General features: G+C 56.6%; 3 protein-coding genes and 1 long non-coding RNA gene across 6 annotated transcripts; 2 read left to right on the top strand and 2 right to left on the bottom strand.

Annotated features, from left to right (window-relative positions):
* Window positions 1–663: 663 nt before the first annotated feature.
* BEST2 (bestrophin 2) lies at window positions 664–4572 on the bottom strand. Its single transcript, XM_057709214.1, has 9 exons — window positions 4406–4572; window positions 4171–4265; window positions 3097–3330; window positions 2844–2998; window positions 2422–2499; window positions 2093–2245; window positions 1926–2006; window positions 1573–1727; window positions 664–1093 (listed from the first exon to the last, which is right to left on the bottom strand). Exons 1-9 carry the CDS (start codon window positions 4555–4557, stop codon window positions 664–666), a joined length of 1533 nt encoding a protein of 510 aa, XP_057565197.1. The 5' UTR covers window positions 4558–4572.
* Window positions 4573–8501: 3929 nt separating this feature from the next.
* GET3 (guided entry of tail-anchored proteins factor 3, ATPase) lies at window positions 8502–15289 on the bottom strand. 2 transcript variants are annotated; one of them, XM_057709211.1, is made up of 8 exons: window positions 15013–15289; window positions 14826–14924; window positions 14025–14172; window positions 10637–10785; window positions 10379–10529; window positions 9562–9669; window positions 9275–9472; window positions 8502–8842 (listed from the first exon to the last, which is right to left on the bottom strand). In XM_057709211.1, the coding sequence occupies exons 1-8, from the start codon at window positions 15171–15173 to the stop codon at window positions 8711–8713; spliced, it is 1146 nt and encodes a 381-aa protein (XP_057565194.1). In that variant the 5' UTR covers window positions 15174–15289; the 3' UTR covers window positions 8502–8710. The 2 variants fall into 2 exon arrangements, with proteins under 2 accessions (XP_057565194.1, XP_057565196.1); XM_057709213.1 differs by lacking the exon at window positions 14826–14924 and having other exon boundaries at window positions 15013–15247.
* A 1287-nt stretch (window positions 15290–16576) lies between these two features.
* On the top strand, window positions 16577–19691 carry TRIR (telomerase RNA component interacting RNase). Of its 2 annotated transcripts, XM_057710227.1 has the most exons (3): window positions 16612–16999; window positions 18885–18962; window positions 19261–19691. In XM_057710227.1, the coding sequence occupies exons 1-3, from the start codon at window positions 16652–16654 to the stop codon at window positions 19366–19368; spliced, it is 534 nt and encodes a 177-aa protein (XP_057566210.1). In that variant the 5' UTR covers window positions 16612–16651; the 3' UTR covers window positions 19369–19691. The 2 variants fall into 2 exon arrangements, with proteins under 2 accessions (XP_057566211.1, XP_057566210.1); XM_057710228.1 differs by lacking the exon at window positions 19261–19691 and having other exon boundaries at window positions 16577–16976; window positions 18885–18961.
* A 1546-nt stretch (window positions 19692–21237) lies between these two features.
* On the top strand, window positions 21238–22348 carry LOC130837508 (uncharacterized). The gene is made up of 3 exons (XR_009049300.1): window positions 21238–21426; window positions 22159–22218; window positions 22328–22348. It is a non-coding gene; the product is annotated as an uncharacterized LOC130837508 (long non-coding RNA).
* The last annotated feature ends 651 nt before the right edge of the window (window positions 22349–22999 follow it).

Here is a 22999-nt window from a genome sequence, read left to right as displayed (position 1 = left end):
AACTAGGATCCTGCAAGCAGCGTGCAGTGCAACCAAAAAAAAAAACAAAAAACAAAATGCTGGCAGGAGAAAGCCGTGATCCTGGAACCATGGATCGTACATTGATGAATGAGTAAAGCCATGGGCACTGATGGGGCCATTTCAGAGAGCAGAATTTGGGAAGAAGTAGTGGACAGGGCATCATCAAATAATCTGGAAGATTCCTTAAAGCTTACTTAGCATAATGCCTGGCAGGAGTTGAGTAAAAAAAAAAAAACTAAAAAAAACTAAAACTTTATTGAGCACCTATTATGTACCAAACCCTTTAAAGCCACATTTCATTTCATCCTCGCAGCTCACTGAGGTGGGCACTCATATGTCCATTTTAAGGAAAGACGAAAGGCAGGGCACACTGATAAAAGCCTCTCACGCAGTGGCGGGTAGGAAGTGGAGCCGGTGGTAAGGACCGGCTGTTCAAAGAAGCCGGAAGAATACCCCGCCCTAGCGCAATGCCTGGCCCATAGGAGGCGCTCCAAGCCTCTGTGCCAAATGTAAAGGCGGGGAGCAGGCCGGTAGGAAGCGGGCAGGCAGCGTCCACGCGCAGCTTATGCAGACCCGAACCGCTGCCTGCGGGCGGTATAGGGGCTTGATTTCCTGTCCTTGGGGATCCGGGGTCCAAGGGTCTCAGGCGAGACTCTCCTCCTCCTCACCAATGGGGCTAGGCAGCCAGGGTGGAGCCGGCCCTCGGGACCCGGGCATTGGCACAGCAGCGAAGGGCTCGGCGGGCGGCCCGAGGGCGGGGGCGGGAGGCTCGGGGACGGCGTGGGGCTCAGACTCCGGCTCCGGCAGGCCTAAGTCAAGCAGCGGGTCGCCGCAACTGCACTCTGGGGCCGCGCCGTCGTGGGCGCCCGCGCACGCGCAGCTGGCGGCTGTGGATCCCTCCGACACACAGCTATTCTTGCGGCGCAGTAAGGACAGTCGCCGGCCCAGCAGGCCTCCAGCGGCCATGCCCGCGCCCACCGGCAGGAGGCGCTGCAGGAAGTCGCCGTGTGCTTCGCTCAAGGGCGCTTCCACGCCGTCCTGCCGCTGGAACTGCATGTCCTCCTTGGCCAGCCTGCGGGAGAGACAGTGGGTCAGCGCTGCAGCCTCTCGCTTCTTCTTCGTCCACACAGCTGGGTCCGAGGCACGCTGCTTTTCCTGGTTCCACCCACCCCATTGTCCCACTTATCCCAAAAGACCTTGGGCTCCTCACAGGAGAGCCTGGCCTTATCCTCTGGCTCTGGCAATGCTCAAACCCGGGCCTCAGAAGGCTAACTTGAGGCTCTGCCGCGTGTCTTTTGGTATCGCTTCTGGCCCGTCCAATCCTCATAGACCGCCCTTAGCTCTGTCCCCAGTTAGTTGCCGGGTCCCAGACCTTGACCCGTCCCCCTGACCCCTGACCCGTCCTAGTCCTCATAGACTTTAGCTCATAAGCCCCGAATCTCCAGAGTGTAGCCTTTAGCCCCGACCTGGTCACCCCCAGCCCCTTCAATCAGATACACTCCTCAGTCATGAGCCCCGCCCCCAAAAGGCCCCGCCCACCCTCTGGCTCACGTGATGTCGAAGGTGGAGCCCTGGAAGGAGGGCTGCTGCAACAGGAAGGCGGTGGCCGCAGTGTAGGGAGCGCGAGCCTCGGCCGCGTCCCAGTACAGGTCCTTCTCCAGCATGGCCAGGTCGTCGTACATCTCGTCCACGGCCAGCATGGACACCTGCGGACGCGGATAAGCCGGGAAGAGTGGGGCATGGAAAAGCTCTGGCACCGCAGGGTGGACCTCTCAGGATGGGTAGGAGTGTGGTGACTGAAGAGAGAAAAATGGTTCAGGAGCGATGTGTGGGCGAGTCTTGGCAGGGGTGGGGCCCGGGTCGCTTCGGGAGCCCAGGTATGGTCTCAACCGAGAGAGTCTCACCTGGAAGTTGCGGTCGATCAGAAAGTTGGTCTCAAAGTCATCGTCGTCCTCTCCGAAGGGGTTTATGAGCTGCTCAGCTACCTGAGTGGGGAGAGGGGAGGTAGGCGGAGCCCTGAGAACCCCTGCCCGCTTCGCCCCTGGAGTCCTGGCCTCGGAGTCCCACCCACCTTGAGCCAGCCCGCGTAGAAGAAGAACTGCAGCAGGGTGAAGATGGGCACGCACAGGTCCAGGTCGTGGTCTTTGTAGCCCTGCGCCGGGTCCAGGAACTGGCGACCGATGAGGCAGGCCAGGAAGTAGCTGTACACAGCAATGGTCACCACCTGGGGGAGGGGCAGGACGGGGTGCCAATTCAGGATTCTCTGGGCTCTGGGGGTCATAGAGACCAGAGCTAGGCTCTGGAGTCACTGTGATGGGTCTCAGCTGGCCCTAAGTTTCTCCTTGAGACCAACGCTCCAGGGCTTCTGACGCGGCATATAAAGAGGCACGGCGGGGTTACCTGGGTGTAGACGAGGGGTACGCTAATCCAGTCGTAGTGAAAGAGCATCCCACACTTGCCCCGAAACACAGTCAGCTCCTGGGGGCAGATACAGGTCATGAGGGGGCCTGAATTGTGAGCTCACACATGGGAATTAAGTGGGGGGTACTTGGGATGGAGGTGAGTGGTCACCTGGAGGGAGTCGGGCGTGTGCTTCTAGGGACTTCAGGGAGAGTATTTAGTGATGAATGTACGCCTCGGGGCACTATGCACGTAGGAGCCGCGCACAGAGGTAAATGTACACCTGGGGGCTGCTTAATGAGGGTGGTTGGAATCTGCCTCGTGGGAGGCGCGTGGCAGGCTGCGATCCGACACAACCTCAGGATGGGTGGGATATGATTTCCCTGGTATTTTATATGTGAATGACCACCTAAAGAACCCACCTCCAGCAGCAGCTTAAGGGCGCCGTTGTCGCGGATGCGGCCCTCTCGCCGAGCCTGCGCCGCCAGGTTGGAGAACCAGACGAAAGGCACCCAGTACTTGTTGTAGGATGAGTTCAGGTTCTCGAACTTTTTGCGCTCCTCACGGGTCATAAACCCTGGAGGGGCGAGGTCGGGGTTATTTGTCCCGTTCCCCCGTCTTTGCACACCCCCCTGCCCCCCCGCAGCGCCGCGTTCCTTTTGGCCGGAGCCTCACCTGCTTCCACCGCATGGTCTATGGTGGGAAAGCGCTTGAAGACCGCGGTGCTGACCGAGCGCAGTATAAGCACAGCGGACAGCCCGGCGTAGCGCATAAGCGTGCGTCGGTAGAGGCGGCCGCACTCGTCGCGCCCGTGCACTGTGCCGACTACCACGCACATGAGCGCGTCGGGCAGGGGCATGCATAGGTACTGGTCCCACCAGCGGTGCACCACCAGCGTCACGTAGAAGCCTGCGGGAGAGCCGGGAATGAGGGGCTCATTTGGGACACTAGGGCCAGGGGTTTGGGGGCCCAGGTGATGCGAAGAGGAGTGACATAGGGTCTGCATCAGGAACACGCGGTAGGCTGGACAGCCAGACCATGTGTGGCCACCTGCACTGGGAACCTGGGGATCCAGCCCTGAGGTCAGAGAGGTTGGTGCAGGCTGGATCACCCTGGCTACGTGGACATCAAGTGGGATTGGGAGATTGGGATCTCGGTATAGAGGTGGAGACACAGGGCCCACAGGCAGGTTGTCACCAAGGCCACAGGGATCCCCTGAGCCAGGGATGTGTGAAGGAGTAGGGCACAGGGTCTAAGTCAGGGAACCTGGGGCAGGCTGGTCACCCCATCCTTGAGCACCCAGAATGGTGGGAGAAAGGCTGACTTCTCATTAAGTCACTGAGGACAGGGGGCTAGGACTTGTCAGAGGGATGGCCCTCAGGCTAGACTTGAGAGGATGGAGTCATGTGGGGTCCTTGAAGGGGGTCCCTGGGGCTCAGGACATGTGAGGAGAGGCACTAGTAATCCCATACAGACACAGATGGGAGTCCCTAGGTGACCAGGGATAAGCCTATGGTTGACACGGTGTTCTCATGGGGGCACCTCAGGGGACACTGTGACCAGGTGACATCCAAGGTGTTGGGAATTAGGGCCATACTTGGTGTAAAGGATGCAGAAATGTGGATTTGTAGGGGGTGGCTTTGGGGGAGGGGTGTCTCAGAAAAGCAGGAATGGGAGTCTCCAAAAGCCATGAATGGCAATGGGTTTCTCAGGATGAAGGGAATGGGGAACTTAGGAGCGCGAACGCACCGAGCACAAAAGAGATCGGGATGAGACTGGCGTACTGGTCGCAGTAAAGAACGAGCTTCTCAAAGTAGCGCTTCTGCTCTTCGGTCAGTACGAAGCTGCGAGGGAGTGGGCGCGGGGTCACCGGCGAGCCGCGGCCCCCAGCTGCCGGTCTCTCTTCCCGCGCCCCCTCCGGAGCCCCTCCCCAGACCCCCCCCCCCTCCGACCGGCCCTCCCCCCACCCCTGGGGCAGCCTCACCGATAGGCGGCACTCAGCGCCATGTAGAGCCCGAGGAAACAGAGCAGCTCGCGCCACAGAAGTTTGTAGATGCTCCCGCGCCACAGCAGCAGCAGCTTCGAGAAGCCGCCGAAGCGCGCGTTCGCCACGCGAGCTGTGTACGTGACGGTCATCGCGGCGCCCGGGCCGGTCGAGCCAAAGGAGAGGGGGCTCGACCGGACCTCGGCCTCGGGGCTGAGGAATGGAGGGCCGGGCCGGGGCCGGGCTGGAGGCTGCGGGCGGGGGTGGAGAGGTGCGGGGCCTGACTCAACTCCGCGTCCCCTTCCGCGCCTGGCCACCTCCTCGGTACCGGCTCTTGCTCAGGTTTCCGTCTCCTCCCACCTGCTCAGTCCTGCCCTGGCCCCCAGCCCTCCTCCCCAAGGCTCTTCTCGCAGGCCACTCCCTTCCTTGGACTCCAGGTTCCAACGTCTTGAGCGGAACCTCCCCGGACCCTCTCCGTTTATCCCCCAACCCCAAGACCCTTAGGTCCACCGAGTTAAACCGAGCTGCCCTCTCTGATCCCATACTCCTTACCTGGACGCCAACTACAGCCTCCCCTGCTCCCTGAGTCCCCAGCGCCTCAGTTTCTATGTTCCCTGGGCTCCAACTGACTTCCCTGCCCAATTCTCCTCCCTTAAGTCCCACTTCGGCCTTCCCTCCCCGCACTCCCGTAACCCAGTCTTGGCCCATTCTCTACCCTGCACTTCCTTTTGAAGCCCTCCAAAGCCGGATCCTCAAGCCTTCAGGCCCCCAGATTCCCTCCCACAGCCCCGCTGCCTCAGGCTGGCTCCCCCTCCTGCACAGCTGCTGCCCCAGCCTATCCTCCTCCCACTTAATCACCCTGACTCTGCCCCCCCACCCCCCTTCTCCTGGATCCACCTAGGGCTTTCCTCTGTCCATTCCCCTCTAGCTTTTGGAGCCCTCTCAGATAGAGTCTTGCCCACAGGCCAACTTGTCCTCAGGGTTCCCTATTCCCCCAGGCCTGGATCCTTCTCACCTGGTGGCTGGTTCAGGGACACTAAGGGACAGGGACAGGATGGGCGGATGACTTCAGTGTTGGGTGGGGCTGAAGCTAGATTCTGTGAGGGAGGGGGCTGGGGAGTGGGCGTGGGTGGCCCCTCCCCCCTTCATTTGCAGCCTCAGAACTTTGTTTGAAGTCTCATCAGTTTGTTACCTGGGGCAGGGGGTGGGGAATTCACCCTGTCCACCCTAGCTCCTCCCTGTCCTTCTCCCAGTCACTGGCAGATCCAAGATATCTTGGACCTAGAGCTGGGGGAGTGCGGCAGGAACCCTGTCTTTACCAGACCCAGACATATACACACACTGCTCAGTGAGGCTGGGTCACTCCCCATTCACCAGGAATCACACACAAAGATGCACCTAGAAATACACACCATAGACCCAGACACAAGTTCAGCTTTCCTTGACACAGCCTCCCACAACTATGGTGACCCAGAAAGCAGTACACACTGTCACAAAGACTTCCAGAGTCACACAAGAGACACTTAACCCGCCCCCCCCCCACACCAATATGCAGAGATAAAGCAGATGGACCCTAGCCCAGCAGGTTCTCAGCTCTCAGGCACCCATATAGTGCTCCAAACAGCCACCCAGGAACTCAGGGACAGGGACCCAGGCACCCTGAATTCCTTCTTCTTTATTACTAGGTAATAAAGCCACATGCAAGGTCACACAACCAGCTAAGTACAGACCCGAGCTCAACCCCAGAATGCCTTCACACATGCAGCCATTACACAGAGGGAGGTAGCACACATTTATTCCCCATCTCCCCTGCAAAAACAAAAACCAAAAAACAAAAACGCACCTGTGGCCACACACCAGCTGCAGGAGCACCGGCCCTCAACACAGCAGTACACAGGCCTGGGGTCAGAGCTGGGTCCTGGTGGTCCCTTTGAATCTCCAATGTTGCAAAGACACACTCATACAACATTGACCCCTCCCAACAGTGCCACAGACCCAGAGGGTCACATCCAGATGGAGTCAGGCCATAACCCCTCATGAAACTCACCTGCATTTTATTTGTACATCAATACATAAGACACACCCTCCTCGACACCCCCTCACTGCGGGTGGTGGCGGGCGGGCAGGCACACACACCCTGGGTCTCAGACACTTTTAGCATTGTCATGAACACACAAGCTTAGGGACACAAAACCTTGTCCCCACATTTGGCATGGATATAGGACAGATGTTCTCCCTGCACAGACACACCTACAAAGGGGGCACTCTAGCCTGGCACAAACAGCCCTCCACCCTCAACTTTGAATGCACAGCCCTGTGTGGGAGGGGCGGAGGCTCAGGGTTCCAGCCCCAAGAGGGGTGCCCCTGAGCCTCTGAAGTCCACCTGAGCGCCAGGAGAGCACATGGCTTTGCTTGACACCGCCCCAAGGTCCGGCCAGTCAGGACACTGTGTTCCTAACCTGGCAGGTATCTGCCCCGCCCGGGGTAATTAGGAACCAGCTGGGACTGGCTGTCCTCGGACCCATGCCTCCGCCGTCCAGCTGCTGGACAGCCCATAAAAGAGGGTGAGGGGTGATGCTGCTAGTTACAGGAACTGCGGAAGGATAGGCTTCAGGTTGATGGGCTCCATACCTGACCGGAGGCCCCTGTTCCCTTGGATGAATCCTCACACACTGCAGCCAGCCCTCCCCTCCACCCCTGACCCCCGTGTTCATCTCCCCTCCCCCAGCTCCCAGTGTCTCCACACACTTTTGCCGGCTGGACCCCCACTGGGGAGGAGGCAGGTTGCCCGCCTAGTTCACATGCTTACTAATTGTTAACAGCGAATAATAACAAACACTCCTTGACAGGTACATGCCTGGGACTGTTGGAAAGGCGTTACCTATTTCATCTCATTGTGTCCTTACAAGCAGGAAATGTGAAGTTGGTGCTCTTGTTATTCCCACTATCAAGGTAGGGAAACTGAGGCTCAGATGACATACAGCCTGTTCATGGCACAGCTGGGATTTGAACCCAGGCGGTTTGGTTCAGAGCCTGGGGTCCTGCCATGGGCTGCACTGCCATGTTTGTTTATAAGTGATGTGGATGTGCCCACGCCATGGGCTTGTGTACACCTGATGCAGTGGAGGAGACACGTCTAGGCTCGTGGCTAGGTTCCCCGCACACGCACACCCTGGCACGCCTAGACACTGAGTGTGCGCTGTTTGAACACCACTTCCTGACTCATGTGTGTCCTCAGACACCCCCTTTCTCCCCCCAGCCCCATCCAGCTCTGGCTTGGAACTTGTAAACGCCCAAGGTCATACCAGTCCTGGGTCTCACAAGTGGGGATGATAGTGACTGTCCAGGCAGTGGCAGAGGGAGAAGTGAAGGGGAGAAGGGGGGCTGCTAAGAGTCTTTCAGGCTGGTTTGCTAACCTTTTCATGGTCAGGGGAATTTGTGCCATGGCCTTGTGAATGGCCACACTTCTGTATCCATTTTAGGAATAAAGGAACTGAAGCTCAAACTGCAGGGACCAGGCTGCAGGCTACTCAATAAGACTGTTCTGGGGGCAGGATGGGACTTCAGGGCCCCTCCAGCCTGAGTCCTTTGTCATCCTGCCCTCGAATCAGCCCCCTGTTGCAGCCCTGTGTGCTGGGAGGGGCTGATGCCATTCCATGCAACAGGAATTGGGGGAGTGGAGACTGTTAATCCCCAGTCTGGCAGGCCCAGCCTCTACCCAGGGCGCCCACTAATTCCCAAACCAAACAGCAGGCAGTGCTGGGCCCGCTGCCGGCCTAATCCGCTTCCCACCAGCCTGGGGCTGGCCAAGGGGCCTCCCACTTCCCACGCTCTGAGCCTTGAAAGAAGTGGGCAGATGCCCCTCTCTTCTACTCCAGGCTTTACAGCCCCAGAGGACACCCTTACCCATACAGAGCTAGAAAAAGGCAACCCTTTACTGAAGAACCCTCCTTTCAAAACTGCCACAATAAACACACATCTCTATTAGGTCTCTCTGTTGTGACCATGCCTCTCTGGATGTGACATCTTTGTGCAGTGTACAACCTGTGCAACTGTACATGTACTAAGTCCCAACACCCCATACCAACAGCCACAGTAGTTTAAGATCATTTTATTGAGGGAGGAGAGGCGGGGAGAGGTGGAGGGCAGCTATAGCTCCCCCAGCCCCACCAGGGGGAAAAGACCCCCTCCCCGCCTCCTGTCCCCCAAGTGCTTCCCCTGTATTATGGGGGAACTTTGTGCAAACTCTGCCCTGGCGGGTGGTGGGTGGGTGTGAAATGGCAGCAGCTGAGGCTGGTGGTGGTGCTACTGGGCGCTGGGGGGCTTGTAGGGCTCCAGGAGGAGAGCAGAGAAAGTGTTGACCTTGTCCGCCCCCCGAACCTCGTGAGGCAGCAGCGGCAGCTTCACAATGTGGAAGTCTTCATACAGGTCCTCCATCTGTAGCAGGGGCAGAGAGCAGAAGGCAGCAGTCAGGGGGTCACAGGGCAGGGACAGAATGTGGTTGATGTAAAGACGGATGTGATGATTTGGGTTGGGGGCCTCCCAGAATCAGGGAGAGAATATGAGCACAAGCTTCACAGGGTCATAGGTGGGAGTGGCGTCAGTGAGGTCAGAGACCACTGGGCTAGACCTCCCATTCCCTAGGGTCAGAGGTACCCAGGACAAGCCAGCCAGTTTTTGAAGGCCAGAATCAGAAGGTCTGAAGTGGGGGTGAAGGGTAGGGGGTTGGGGCAAAGGATCAGAAGGTGGGGTGGAGCAAAAAGTCAGAGAATACAGTGAACAGTCAGCAGTGCCTAGGCTGGGCTGGGCCAGACCCCAGCTCCCAGGATCAGAGGTGTGAGGGCTGGGCGGGAGGATGGGTGTGTGCACCTGGTCCAGGTACTTGGCCTGGATCTTGTGGCGCGCCTCACACATCTTGCAGGGCTTCTCGGGATCAGGGAAGACGAGTTGGTTAACAATGATGTTGTGCGTGTCGATCTTGCACTTGGCCAACTCCTGGATCAGCCGCTCCGTTTCATACAGGGACAGGAATTCAGCGATGCACACACAGATGAAGGTTGTTTGCTCCTGCAGGATGCAAGAGAGGACAGGGAAGGGCAGGTTTCAGCCCTGTCCCTTTCCCGAGCCTGTTGCCGCCCACCTGGACCACAACTCACAGGATCCTTGAACTGCTCACTGACGGAGCGGATGACAGGCAGTGTCTCCTCCAGCTTGGAGGCCAGCTGGTCCGCGTTCATGTCCCCAAGGCCCAGCATGTTGCACATCTGTGGGGATGATGTGAGAGGGCTCACAGTTTACCTGGGGCCCATTATACTCCCTGAGTTGGGCTCTTTAGACCCTGGGGGAATGACTCCTGACACCTCTCAGTGGCTAAAGGTGTGGGCCCTTGAGCAGATCACAGGGTTCCAACCCTAGCCCTGCCATTTCTGCGGGACTTTGGCCACATTAGCTTGACCTCCCAGAGCCTCAGTTTCCCCATGTGTAGAGCTGTTGTGCTATGTGACACGTGTGACATGCTCAGAACAGTGCCTGACACACAGGAGGGGCTCCACAAATGTTACTACCTGAGGCTCAGGTCCTTGCCAGGGGACCACATACAACCAGGGAGGTGGCAGTGGTGTGTGGAAGTGTGGGGGCATCACAGTTGTCATGTCATGTTAACAGTAACCCATGGGGGCACTTGCACGCTCTCCATTTCACAGACGGGGCCCAGAGAGGCGAAGCGACTTGAGGTCACACAACTGTGTCACACCAGAGCGCAGTGCATTTGAACCTGGGCCACCCAGCGGGTGGAGGTGGGGACACTGAGCACTGCGGAATAGGGGGGACAGTCCCCCCCCAGTGAAGATCCATCCCACCCTCTGGGAAACACTGACTGAGAGGGTGCGTGGGAAAGGCCTTTGTTGATGCACATTTGGGGGTCCAGCCCACTCTAACTCAGGGGGCTCCTGGATGCCCTGGGGCCCTGCCTGCCTGTGAGATGAAGGGGCTGATCTGGTTCTTGATCTGCATGAGGCGGCCTAGCCCCCGCTCCACGATGGTGGGGAAGTTGAGCAGCCTCAGCGTGTGGCCCGTGGGTGCCGTGTCGAACACCACCACCGAGAAGTTCATGCCCTTCACCAGCCTGTGGGGAGATGAGGGTCAGGCCTGCTCTGCGCCCTCTCCTACCCTAGCCCAGGCAGTGCCTGGCACTCCCCCCACCCCCACCCCCCACCCCGCGCCAGGCCTGACCTCATGACCTCTGCGTAGCTCATGGCCTCGTCAATGCCTGGGAAGGCGCTCATGGCTTCCTGCATCATCTTCTTGCCCATGCTCAGCATGTTGTCCTCCTCGAAGAACTCATCCGGCAGCTCCGCCACGCCCAGGCTGGGGTCGATCTCCTGGGGGCCCAAGGGGTTCGAGACTCAGGCTGCTGTTGCTGGAGCCTTCCCACCTGGGTACGGAGCCTGAGGGAGCCTGTGGGGCACCCTGAGCACAGCCCTCCATCAATCACAGCTGGGGAGTCCCCTGAGGTACCACGGCCCTTCCCTTGGGCGTTTAAGGTCTCGGGCTGTGGCACAGGTTGTCAAAGCCTTTCACAAGCAGGTGGAAAATCGCCAACTGTGCTCAGTGCCCCAGAGGGAAGCCAGAGCGCACTGTGGGGCCTTCTCACTGGCTGTTCCCCCATCCAGGCCTGTGACCTCTTCTAGATCATTCCTCTAACATGAGTCTTCCCTGACCGCCTGATCTAACAGTGCGGCCCCAGCCCCTGCTGCCCTGCTTTCCTTTCTCCTTAACATCTGACCTCCCCTCACATGGTTGGTTTAGCATGTTTATCGCCCATCTCCCCAACCAGAATGCCGGCTCCACAAGGGCAAGGGTTTTCCTGTCTTGTTCACTGCTGGGTCCCCAGTGCCGGGAAGTGTCTGGCACACAGTGGGTCCTCAACATGGATGAGGATCTGTGAAGGGATGACCAAGCCTAGGGTCCCTGGTGCATCCTGCACTCAATGCCTCTCTATCTTCCGCCTGTGTCACCTCTTCTTGATGACTTCATTGTTGCCTCCGTGAAGCCCTCAACTCCCTGGCCTCGGAGGTCATTTCCCCACAGGGAGCTTGTCCACACATCACCCCCCTTGCACCACCACTCGTGATCACGAGTCTCCAACAGACACTCGACGAGCCAGACCAATCCACCCATGGGAGTGTTAATGCCACATCTCCCTCCTCCAACCCCTTCTGTCCCATGTGCCCCTTGGTCTCTGGTGAGGCCTGTGCCTTGCCTGTGCTTCAGTGAGAAAGCGAAGCCACTGGCTGCCAACACCCTCATTTCCCCCCAGGAAATGCCCCAGTCCCCCCACCTCCCTTCCAAGCCCCTGGTCCTGGGTGAGCCCAACTCCTGGGTCTGTGCGCTGGAGCAAGCTCATACCCACCTGAGGCCCATCCTCGGCTGGCATCCTTACTCCCTCCTGCAACATCATTTATCCTTCCCAGTTGAAGCTTTTTCTCCCCGTACCACGTGGCTTATGGGATCTTAGTTCCCCGACCAGGGACTGAACTCAGGCCCTTGGCAGTGAGAGCCCAGAGTCCTAACCGCTGGACCGCCAGGGAATTCCCTGAAGCACTTGCATCAGCAAACAAACATGCTCTAGCATCTCCTTTCTCAGAAAAGCCGTCCTTAGTTCTCATTCCCTTTCCCCTCCAGGGAGAGCCATGCTCATCTCTCTGCTCCCATCATGGTGATCACTGTCTCCACCTCAGCTCACCCACTCCAGGAAGGCTTTTGCCCCTATTCCCAGGGTGATCTGCTTAAAACTGACGTGCCTGCCAGAGTTGACAATCTTTCTGCCCAAGTCTCTTTGTCCTCCAGGAGCTTAGGAGCCCGCACTCTCTGGCTTTCCTCCTACCCCCCCGGTGGCTCCTTCTTGGCCTCCTTCACTGGTTCTTCCTCCTCCTCTGCTGGATCCTAAATGCTGATGTGCCCCTAGGGTTGTTTCTGGGCCTCTCTATTGTTTCACTCTCTCCTCCACTCACACAGCTTTTTAAATTAATTTATTTATTTAATTTTATTTTATTGGCTGTGTTGGGTCTTTTTTGATGTGTGCGGGCTTTCTTTAGTTGCGGTGAGTGGGGGCTACTCTTCGTTGTGGTGCACTGGCTCCTCACTGCCGTGCCTTCTCTTGCTGCGGAGCACAGGCTCTAGGCGCATGGGCTTCAGTAGTTGCAGCACAGGGGCTCGATAGTTGTGGCTCACAGGCTCTAGAGCTCAGGCTCAATAGTTGTGGCACACGGGCTTAGTTGCTCCATGGCATGTGGGATCTTCCTGGAGCAGGGATCGAACCCGTGTCCCCTGCATTGGCAGGTGGATTCTTAACCACTGTGCCACCTAGGAAGCCCCTCACACAGCTTTAAATACCACCCTTAGGACAATGACTCTCAAATCAATGCCAACCTCCTCTGAACTCTAGGTTCACATAACTAAGCCACTGTCCTGATGTCTCCACTTGGATGACCAGTGGGCACCTTGGTCTCACTGTGGCCAAATAAAATTCCTGATTTTTGCCTTCTAAACTTGCTCCTCTCCCTGTCTTCCCCATCTCAGCTGCTGAGGGAGCCAACTAAGAGATGTACTTAACTCATTTCTTTCTGTCACCCGCTACGACCAAGCAGTGAAATTGCTTTAACTCCAAAATACATCCCAAATTTGACCATTTATCCCCCCCACCCCCCCACTCCCCACAAGTTTGGGCTGCCACCATCTCTAGCCTGGTCACTGTCCCAGTCTCCTTGCTTCCATCCCTGACTTACCATCCAATCTCTTCACAAGCTACAGTGAACCTTTCGAAAAAAACAAATTTGGCCATTGACATTTCTCTGCTTAAAACAAACAGCGTGGGAATCTCCCTGGTGGCGCAGTGGTTAAGAACCCACCTGCCAATGCAGGTGACACAGGTTTGATCCCTGGTCCAGGAAGATCCCACATGCCATGCAGCAACTAAGCCAGTGCGCCACAACTACTGAGCCCATGCGCCACAATGTGCCACAATACTGAAGCCCCTGAGCCCTAGAGCCCATGTGCCACAATTATTGAAGCCTGAACGCTCTAGGGCCTGTGTGTTGCAACTACTGAAGCCCGCACTTTCGAGCCTGTGCTCTGCAACAAGAGAAGCCACTGCAATGAGAAGCAATGCACACTGCAATGAAGAGTATCTCCCAATCGCCATGACTAGAAAAAGCCCGCACGCAGCAAGGAAGACTAAACAGAGCCCGCCCCCCCCCCAAAAAAAACCCTGACAAAACAAAACAAAAAAACAAACCACCAGTGTCCCATTAAACTTGGAATCAAAGCTAAACTGCTCCCAGTGGCCTGCAAGGTCCTACACCATGTGGCCCTGATTGATGTCTCACCTCCCTTCCCTTGCTCACTAAGCTCCAGTCACTCTGGCCTCCTTTCTGTTCCACATTCCTCACTCGTTTCCAGGAGGTATGTTGAAGATGTTGAAGAAGGGGTGAAAGTGGAGAGACAGAGATGGAGAATGAGCAGGACATGGTAGCTGATGGTGGGTGTTGATAGGAAAGGCCTGAAGGTGCCTTTGCCAGAGTTGGGGCAGGGGGGCGGGGCTGAGCCCTGCTACACTCACCATGGCGAAAAGGTTGTCATAGCCTTTGACCTTAGTGGGCACCTTGGAGAACTTCTGGTCAAATGCATCGGAGATGTTGTGGGCTGGGTCGGTGGAGATGATCAGAACACTCTCCCGCCCCTTGGATAGCTGGACTGCTAGGCTGCAGCTGGGCAAGGGAAAGGCCAAAATGTGGGGAGTGAAGGGTCAGGCTCTGCTCCCTAAGTCTGCAAGGGGAGATGAAGGGTCCTAGGAGCAGGGGACCTGGATCAGCAAGGGTCTTGAGAGAAGAGTACAGATGACTGTGGGATCAAGCCTCAATCCCTGCAGAGGGACCCTCTCAGACCTCACCTACTGACCCCTCCAACTGGCTAGAGTGGTAAGGTTTGGCTGAATACGTCGATCTGGCCTGATGCCTGCTTCTTTGCTGGCACAAACTGGCATGGTCCAGCTGTCCAGCCAGCATAGCCTGACCCTGTGTCCCCTTCTTCAACGCTAAGCTAAGGGGTCCCTTGCACTTCCTGCTAAACAATAGTTCAGTCCACTTGACCAGGGTAATTTGCCCCCGGGACCCCTCCCCCTCTTCCCAGCTGACTGGGATAGTCTGATCATGTGCCCTCCCTCCCGCCTTCCACCCCCACGTGGGCATAGAATGGCAAGGTTCACCAGACTAACATAGTTTGCCCTGGAGCCCCTCCCCCTACTCTGGGCTCACTCTGGTACAGTCTAGCGGATTGGGACATCTAAGTGCTCTCCCGGCCCCCATGCGCCAAATCTAATGTGCTTCAGCCCTTGAGCACCAACAGGGATGGTTCAACTCACAGGGTGCCAGGCCTTGCTTTCAGGAGGTATCTTCCATTTGCTCCAAATAATTTGCGAAGAGTACAACCCGGAAGGCTCCGGCCCAGCTCTCTTGCCCGGCTGGTGGTGGAAGACGCGGTCCTTGGCCTCCCCTTCGCCCTGTGGTACATCCCACACGCTTTCCCGGCCCCCACCGCAGCCTCCTTACCTGCAGGTGGTCTTGCCAACGCCACCCTTGCCCCCAACGAAGATCCACTTAAGGCTGCGCTGCTCGATGATGTTGCTAAGCGTGGGCTCCAGCGGCTCCACATCAGGCGCATCCTCGAACTCCTCTGCCTCAACCCCCCACCCGGCCACCCCTGCCGCCATCTTGGAGCCGGCTCACGTGATCAAGCGGAGCGCACCATGCAAAGCACCTACAGGGGATATTTCCCATCACAACCCCATCAAGGCTAGAAGCTTGAATTAATTTTCTCATGGCCTAACTTGCAGGCGCTAATAGACGCTATCTTTCCAAAGTCTTCCCCTTCCAAGCTTCATCTTGTCAGCTTCTTGTCTATATTTTCTTCAAAGACTCCCCCTGCCTAATTAACATATTGGTACATCCCAGGTTACTCCCCTTTACTGATTGGCCCCTAAGTCTTGCAGCACTCCTTTTATTGGCTACACCTTTTCTTACATTCACCAATCACTCTCACGCCCCGGTAGCCACCTACCTCTCCTTAGCAACCGGCCAAACACGCGTTGCATGCCCTTTTCAAGAAGTTAGATACGAGATCCACCCTGACCTGACTCCATAGGCTCAACTTCCTGTCGATCATTTCCCGCCTCAGGTCCGTCTCTTCTGTTATTCAACTGGCTGGGAGCCACTGACGCAAACCAATCGTAGAGGAACCGATTAGTTGGCTGAAGACGGTCCCGGGGTCCGAGTGGATTAGAAGGAGAACGACTCCAGTTGTGGGCGAGGTCCGCAGATCCTTGTCCAGTGAGCCCTGAGCCCCCATGCAGGACAGGACAGGGCAGGGACAACACTTGCATCTGCGCTCCTTGTCGCAGAAGGGACCCTATTCCCGAAAACCTCCTTAAATTCTCTTTGAAACTCTGCCCTGGGCAGGAATACATGCTGGATCCTAAGCCCTTGGCGAACACTCTATCTTAGATGGAGACTCCAGCCTAGATATATCCGCGGTTTCATTTGAGCACTCTAGCACATGAAATAATACCCTGACTTTCAGATGGGGACCCCAGCTCCTTGGAAATCAGCTGTGTCTCTATTCCCAAATAAAAGTTCCACCCCAGAGACAGGTACCCAATCCAAAGATACCCCCATTTCTATTTTGGAGGCTCAGGCTAGATATGCCCTCTAGTTAGTCCTAGTTAGGGACCCAGGTTCCGAGGTGTCAGCTGGGCACACAGCCTCAGGTGAGGTCCCTCCCCTCTCTGAGATTATCCCTGGTGCCAGGAGGGAATTCTAGCCCCGAAAAGCTAATATGCTCCCAAGTCCCAACCGGGAACCTCACTCCGAGAGCCAGGTACAACCCCAGGCCTAGACAACACTCTCACTCTGGAAAAGACCATCTCTGCATAACGCCTGCGGGAGTCTAGCAGGGTTATAAATACCCGCCGGGCTGGGAGGGGCGGGGCTGGGCGGGGCATCCGCCTGCGGGCGCTTCGCGTCAAGCCTTGCTCCCCATTCGCCCCGCCCCTCGTGCCCCGCCCGCACTGCGGCCGCCTGAGTGCCAGACCGGTCTTCCCGGCATGCATTGCTCAGGACGAGGCAAGTCGGGCGCCAAGCGCGGGGCCGGAGCGGCCTTCCCGGAGTCCTTTGCGCGGCACCTGGCGACAAAATGGCTGCCCGAGGGAGACGGGCGGAGCCTCCGGGCCGGGAGGCGCCGGGCCCCGCGGGCGGCGGCGGCGGGAGCCGATGGGCTGAGTCGGGGCCTGGGACGTCGCCTGAGAGCGGGGATGATGAAGTGTCGGGCGCGGGTTCGAGCCCAGTGTCGGGCGGAGTGAACTTGTTCGCCAACGACGGCAGCTTCCTGGAGCTGTTCAAGCGGAAGATGGAGGAGGAGCAGCGGCAGCGGCAGGAGGAGCCGCCCCCGGGCCCGCAGCGACCCGACCAGCCGGCCACCGCCGCCGCCGCGGGTCCCGGGAATCCGAAGAGGAAGGGCGGCCCGGGCCCCACGCTCAGCTTCGTAAGGAGCCGCGGGGGTGGGGGCGGGCGCCAGGGCCTTCCTTGGCAGGGGGAATCGGGCCCGAGAAAGGGGATCGGGACCCGGACGGCTCCGACGCCGATGAGGGAGCCGTCCGGGTCACCCCCTGAGGATTCGGAACCTGGATTCCCGACGAGAGAGGTCTGGGGGCGGAGGTGGGGACCCCCGGAGTCTGTCCGCAAAAACGGGGAGCTGGGGGGAATTCCATTGGAAACAGTCCTCCGAGGATGGGGAAACCAGGATACCCGGATTCCTGTTTGCGTGGTACCCGAACTTTGGATGCTGGGACCATCTCCCACTATGGGGGAGGGGGGCGGGGAATAGTCAAGTCTGGAGTCTGAGCTGTGTGTATGAGAGACTCAGACTGCTTACTGTGTGACCCTAGGAGATTTGCTTAACTTACCAAGGTCTCATTCGTCCCGTGTCCATTTATTGAGCACTTACCTTATGTTGGGCAGTGTGCTAGGCGATGTGGAACATAACAGGCATCGCTGCTTTTCTGGAGCGTCTGAGCTGGCCTAACCTCATTTTCCCTGCTTGCAAAAATGGGCATCATCGCATCTTCTTATGTGATTAACGCTGGGCCTGTTTTATAGAAAAGGCTAATCCAGTGGTTCTCAATTGGGGATTATTTCCCCTGCACCCCATCCCCACATTTGGCAAAGGCTGGAGACATTTTTGGTTGTCAGAACTGGGGGAGGGAGTGCTACTGACGTTTATGAGTAGAGGGTAGGGATGCTGCTCAATATCCTACAATGCGCAGAACAACCCTTTCCTCTCCTTCCCCAGCAAAAATGATCCAGTTCAAAAGGTCACTAATATATGAGATTGAGAAACTCTAGGCCAAAGAAATGGAACCTATATTGATTGCCAACTTTGACCTTTCTTTGTGTCTGGTGCTGCGAGCAAGTTCTGTGGTGTGCAGAAAAAAGTGTGTGAGAGTAAAGAACTGGGGGTCAAGTTTCTTCATGTCAAAAATGAGTGTGAGAATAGTCCCTGCAGTGCAGGTCATTTAATGCCTGGTTGAGGGGTAGGGATGGGATGTCTGTAAAGCCTGTTGCAGCCTCTGGAGCACAAGAAACCCTGAAGTCTGTGGGAGAAAATAGAGAACCAGGATGAAAGTTTAGAGTAAGACTTATCTTTGGGAAGGGGAAGTGGCAGGACCTGGGCTGGTGTGAGAACTGAGGGGAGGCCGAGCTCTTATGAGTGAGAGTAGCAGTAGCTGTCATTGCCTTTATCATTTGTTCTTAGGGGGACAATTTGCAGGAGCACCCTCAAAGAGGCCAGGCCGGGTTAGGTGTAGGGGAATAGTGTCACTTGGTGCTTAAGAATGCTGCTCTGTGACCTAGACACACCTGACCCTGAATCCAGCTCCATTGTTTGCTGTCAGCGTGATCCAGGGTACAGGCTTCTCCTTTTCAAAGATGTTTTCTTATCTGTGCAATGGGGATGGTTGTAACCTTCATCGTAAAGTGACTGTGAAAGTGGAAGGAGATGATACATCTGAAGCACTTGGCACAGGGCTCAGCATACAGTAAGTGCTCAATAAAGGGAGCTGTTGCTGCCTGTGTGGGTCCTGCTAGGGGAGAGTGAGGACAGAGCTCCTCCCCACCGATGTGGGGATTCTTCTCTCTCCCTGGGAGGGCAGCCCGGGGGCCCAGGACTGCCTGGACATCTTGGGCCCAGGGCAGGCGCTGAGTCGCGTGTGCTCCTCTCTGATTGCTGCGCAGGTCGGCCGGCTGGTGGAGCTGGGCGCGGCGTCGGGACGGGCCACCGGGCCGGGCTAGAAAGGTGTAGTGGGCCTCAGCACCGCCAAGGGCGGGCCCCGGCTCCTGTAACCGTTGCAGTCTTCTGTCCCCTCACCCAGGTGGGCAAGCGCAGAGGCGGGAACAAACTAGCCCTCAAGACGGGAATAGTAGCCAAGAAGCAGAAGACGGAGGATGAGGTGAGCAGGCCGGGTGTGGGGGGCTGCCCACGTTGCCTTTTCCTTCCAGCCTTTGCGCCTGGCTGAGGTGCCCTGCCCCTCCCTCTTCAGTATCATGGATGGGTGTACTGGGTGGGGGAGGACGGCTTTCAACAAAGTTTCTAGATAACTTGACTCTGCATATCTTTACCTCAGACTCAAGACCTTTGGGGTGACACTGTGGGTGGGTCAGCTGTCTCAGGACAGTCCTGACCCTGGTTCCTGGCCTCCCTGGCATCCCCTTCCCAACCCCTTGTGTGTCCCCCCTCCCCCCCCACAGGTATTAACAAGTAAAGGTGATGCATGGGCCAAGTACATGGCAGAGGTGAAAAAGTACAAAGCCCACCAGTGCGGTGATGATGATAAAACTCGGCCCCTGGTGAAATGACCCCCCTCCCTGCCTGCCCACAGCCTGGGACTCTCTGCGGTGTACATAACTATTTAATGCAGCGGCAGCGCGGCAGCCTTTTTCCCCCAAGGACTTATATACAGAAGGAAACCAAGATGCTTCCCGCAGCTGCGGACGATTCTCCAGGACTCTTTTTTACCTTGAGCACTTGCCTCCTGAGACTTCATAGAACAGTGGTTTACTGTCCCGTCTCTTCCCATCTCCTCCCTCTCTCTGGCTCTTTCTGTCTTCCTCTTCTTGCCCTCCCCTCCCTCCCTTTAGCCATCACTTCTGGGAAGTAAAGAACTTGATTTAGTGCTGGAGCTGTGTGCTTGGTTTGCCTTCTTTGCTCTCTCCAACCTAAGCCCTCACCTCTTGGCTGGCGCCGCACCCACTAGAGCCTGGATCTGGCCCAGTGAGGGAGCGATTTGGGTTGTGGGGGAGAACAAGGGTGTATTCCCTCTTGTGGGCCTGAACTCTCCTCAGGACTCACCCCTGACTTCCTCCCCACGGTTGGATGTACTTGTTCAGTGTCTCTTCATAGTCCCACTTGGGCTGGGCCAAAGCTGTTTGTTCAGATCAGAAGATACTGAGCACCTATGGTGTGCCTGGGTCTTTCTGGGCCCTTTGGCCACTGCAGTGAACAGAACAGACCATGCATGCTTCCCGCCCTTGTGGAAGGAAACAGACACAGATGAAAAGGGGAAGCCATTTTGGGAGGTGACTGCGAAGAAGTTCAGGATAGAGGTCTGTTTTAGTTGACATCTGATCAGAGTTCTGAGGGAGGTGAGGAAGCCTGTCCCAAGTATAGTGACCAGCCAGCGTAAAGACAGGGAGAGTGCCTGGCCCTTACGGGGAGCTTTGAGGAGGCTCCTGTAACTGGAGCTGGCTGAGTGAGGAGTGTGGGTGGATTATACACAGAGCCTTGGGTGCTAGGGTGAGAATTTGGGTGAGAAACCTTTGGGGGGGGGGGGTTGTGAGGTAAGGAGCAACGTGATGTGTTTTATTCAACACATCTTAACAGGATCCCTCTGGCTGAAGGGGTCCAGGCAGAACCTGGGAGATGGAGGAGGCCAGGCCATGATTAGGCAAGGAGAGGTGATGGGGTGTTGGCAGTGGAGGAAGTAAAGAGGGCTAGGAACTGGATTCCAGTGGGGCTGCTCTGTCCTGCCAGCTACCTGTAGGCCTTCCAGGGAAGCTGGGGTTGGCCCCACCCAGTCATGTATGTGATCAGAAGAAAGAATGCAAAGGGGCTTGTTTGTCCCACTTTGCAGAACATGATAGTTGATATATCAGGGGACAAGGTGTTAAAGGAAACCTGACGACTCTGGTGCTCCTCTAGTACTCCTTGTACTTACATGTCTTTCTGGCCTCATCGCTCATCCTGCTGGAGCTGAAGGCTGCCTGGTGCCTGCTCTCCACGGAGCCCACAAATGTTTTAAGATGCACTTGCCTCCTGACCTATTAGACCTGGAGAAACATCTAGGTCCCCCAGCTGTGGGCCCATTGCCTGGCCTTCCCAGGCATAGTGCTGAGCAGCTCAACACCCCTGCCCATCCTAGGGCCAGGCTCCCGTCCCTTTTCCATCAGGGGAGCATTGTGACTCAGAGGATCGTGTTGGTCACCAAGTGCCTGGCCCTCCACCACCCGTGGAGGCAGGGGGAGGGGGGCTGAGGTAGCACCTACCCAGCTTCACACTGCCAGATTCAGCTTGTGGGGGGTGGGGCATTCCAAATACTGAGCACCAACACACCAAACTCCCTGTCCTAGTGGAATAAATGGACAAGAAACAAAACACAGAACACCACATGGTTTTACATGGGGGGGGGGGCGGGGGCGGAGAAAAGCATGAAAGGGGGACTGTGATGAGAGTGGGAGAGATAGCAACTTTACGTTGGTCAGGCATGGCCACACCATTTGTTCCAGTTCCCAAGGAGGAGGGGCAGGCGCTGAAGATGGTTCTTGGAAGAGTGTTCAGGCTAAAGGAACAGCAGGTGCAAAGACCTCAAGCTGAAACCATGCCTGGCTTGAAGAATGAACAAACAGGCTTTGGAACAGGTGACATGCACCCTCCCACTTCCTGCTAACGCACAGTAAGGCCTGTCTGGTTTATTTTCCACATCAGCTCTAAGGTTTCCCTCCTACTATCAGGATGCTGAGCTGGCCCAGGTGTGACTTTAGCCTTGGGGATGTAGTGTGGGGGAGGGGACATAGGAAGTCAATGGAGCCAACTCTACCTCCCCCCTCCCTTAAAGCCACCGACAGCCACTGGATCTTTAAAAAGAAACATAAATGGGAGAATTAGGTCGCCCCTGCAGCAGCTCAGCCTCTATTCTGGAGTGTCAGGAGGCAGGAGGAGCTGATGGAGTCCAAGCACCTCCTTTCACTGAGCTCACCTGCCCTGATCTGGGGAAAGTCTGAAGAGGGAAGAGAAATTCAGGTTCTGGTGAGTCACACAGTCCACAGCTTCAAACTATTCTGGTGCCTGTTACCTGTGTGATCTTGGGTAAGTTATTTAGCCTTTCTGTGGTTCCAGTTCTTCATCTATAAAATAGGGGTATGTAAATACTGAAACATCTTCTAGAGTGAAGTTCTAAAGTAAGAGCAATGTTCCTATAGTCATCGTTAACCCTGGTATTCAAAGCGGCTGTTATTGCTTCTCTAGGTGAAGCAGTTGGCTTGTGTTTGGGGACCGTGTTTGAGACATATCTTGACATGTGGGTGCAGTGTGATCAGATGCTTAGGCAGGAAGGCTGTTGTAAAATGAGAGGTGTTTGTCTCCCATCTCAGATTCACGGTTGGGCATCAGTTCTTTGAGTTTCTTTTTTGCACTGAGCGCTTCTAGTTGAAGTAAGTTTGCTGTGCACAGGGTTGTTGTGAGAATACCACGTGTACACTGACAGGCAGTAAGTGCATAAGAAATAAGTGGGAAAAATTTTTTTTTCGATTTTCGATTCAGTACTGAAATCCATCATCTGGGTAGAGGAAGAAAGACCCATGATCACACAAGAGCCAATACCGTGGACCATACAGGCAGCAGGGGTCACATTATTCGGCCTGGACTTCTCTCTCCCCCAAGGCCTGCGCAGGGCTGCTGGAAACTTGACATGTTAAAAGTAGAGGGTGAGCATTAACAAATTCCTGCATCTCCAACTCGCTCCCCACCTGACCCTTATCTGAGGCAACCCCCGACCGTGAGCAGAAAACTCCTACGGTTCGCATCCTCTCATGAAACCTCCAGATCCGGCCCCAGCCCCTCAACCTCATTCTTCCATCTCCTCAACGGCCAACCCCGGGGGGCGGTCTTCACACCCCTCAGATTTGAGTCAGTCGGAATCCGTAAGCGAGGCGACGCGGGCGCACGGCAGGACGGGATTTGTAGTTCTAGGCCCTCACGGTGCGCGAGGGAAGACTATTGCGCATGCGTAGGCGGCTGCTTTCCGCAAGCATCTCAAACATGGTTCTCGCCCAGCGGAGCCGGCAGATGTGGGACTCCAGTCCGCTCCTTTAGGGATCCCGACTCTTGGAGTGGAGTTTGGCGCCATCTGACCCTTCCCAAATCCTGGCGGCTCCATTATCCGGCAAGAGAGGTCTTAGGTACCTGTTTTTCATGAACGAACGGAGCCAGGAC

Source organism: Hippopotamus amphibius, chromosome 15, assembly GCF_030028045.1.
Source record: "Hippopotamus amphibius kiboko isolate mHipAmp2 chromosome 15, mHipAmp2.hap2, whole genome shotgun sequence".
Classification (NCBI taxonomy): domain Eukaryota; kingdom Metazoa; phylum Chordata; class Mammalia; order Artiodactyla; family Hippopotamidae; genus Hippopotamus; species Hippopotamus amphibius.
Note: the sequence above shows the minus strand (reverse complement) of the source record. Positions and strands in the feature narration are given on the sequence as shown.

Excerpts from the sequence above, each read along its gene's own strand:
- TRIR (XM_057710227.1), top strand. The coding sequence starts at position 16,652 with ATGGCTGCCCGAGGGAGACGGGCGGAGCCTCCGGGCCGGGAGGCGCCG. Across the intron at positions 17,000-18,884 it reads CGGGCCCCACGCTCAGCTTC|GTGGGCAAGCGCAGAGGCGG; the intron begins GTAAGGAGCCGC and ends CCCCTCACCCAG. Across the intron at positions 18,963-19,260 it reads AGCAGAAGACGGAGGATGAG|GTATTAACAAGTAAAGGTGA; the intron begins GTGAGCAGGCCG and ends CCCCCCCCACAG.
- GET3 (XM_057709211.1), bottom strand. The coding sequence starts at position 15,173 with ATGGCGGCAGGGGTGGCCGGGTGGGGGGTTGAGGCAGAGGAGTTCGAG. Across the intron at positions 10,786-14,024 it reads ATGACAACCTTTTCGCCATG|GAGATCGACCCCAGCCTGGG; the intron begins GTGAGTGTAGCA and ends TTGGGCCCCCAG. Across the intron at positions 9,473-9,561 it reads GTGAGCAGTTCAAGGATCCT|GAGCAAACAACCTTCATCTG; the intron begins GTGAGTTGTGGT and ends TGCATCCTGCAG.
- BEST2 (XM_057709214.1), bottom strand. The coding sequence starts at position 4,557 with ATGACCGTCACGTACACAGCTCGCGTGGCGAACGCGCGCTTCGGCGGC. Across the intron at positions 4,266-4,405 it reads GCGCTGAGTGCCGCCTATCG|CTTCGTACTGACCGAAGAGC; the intron begins GTGAGGCTGCCC and ends ACTCCCTCGCAG. Across the intron at positions 2,500-2,843 it reads CCCTTAAGCTGCTGCTGGAG|GAGCTGACTGTGTTTCGGGG; the intron begins GTGGGTTCTTTA and ends ATCTGCCCCCAG.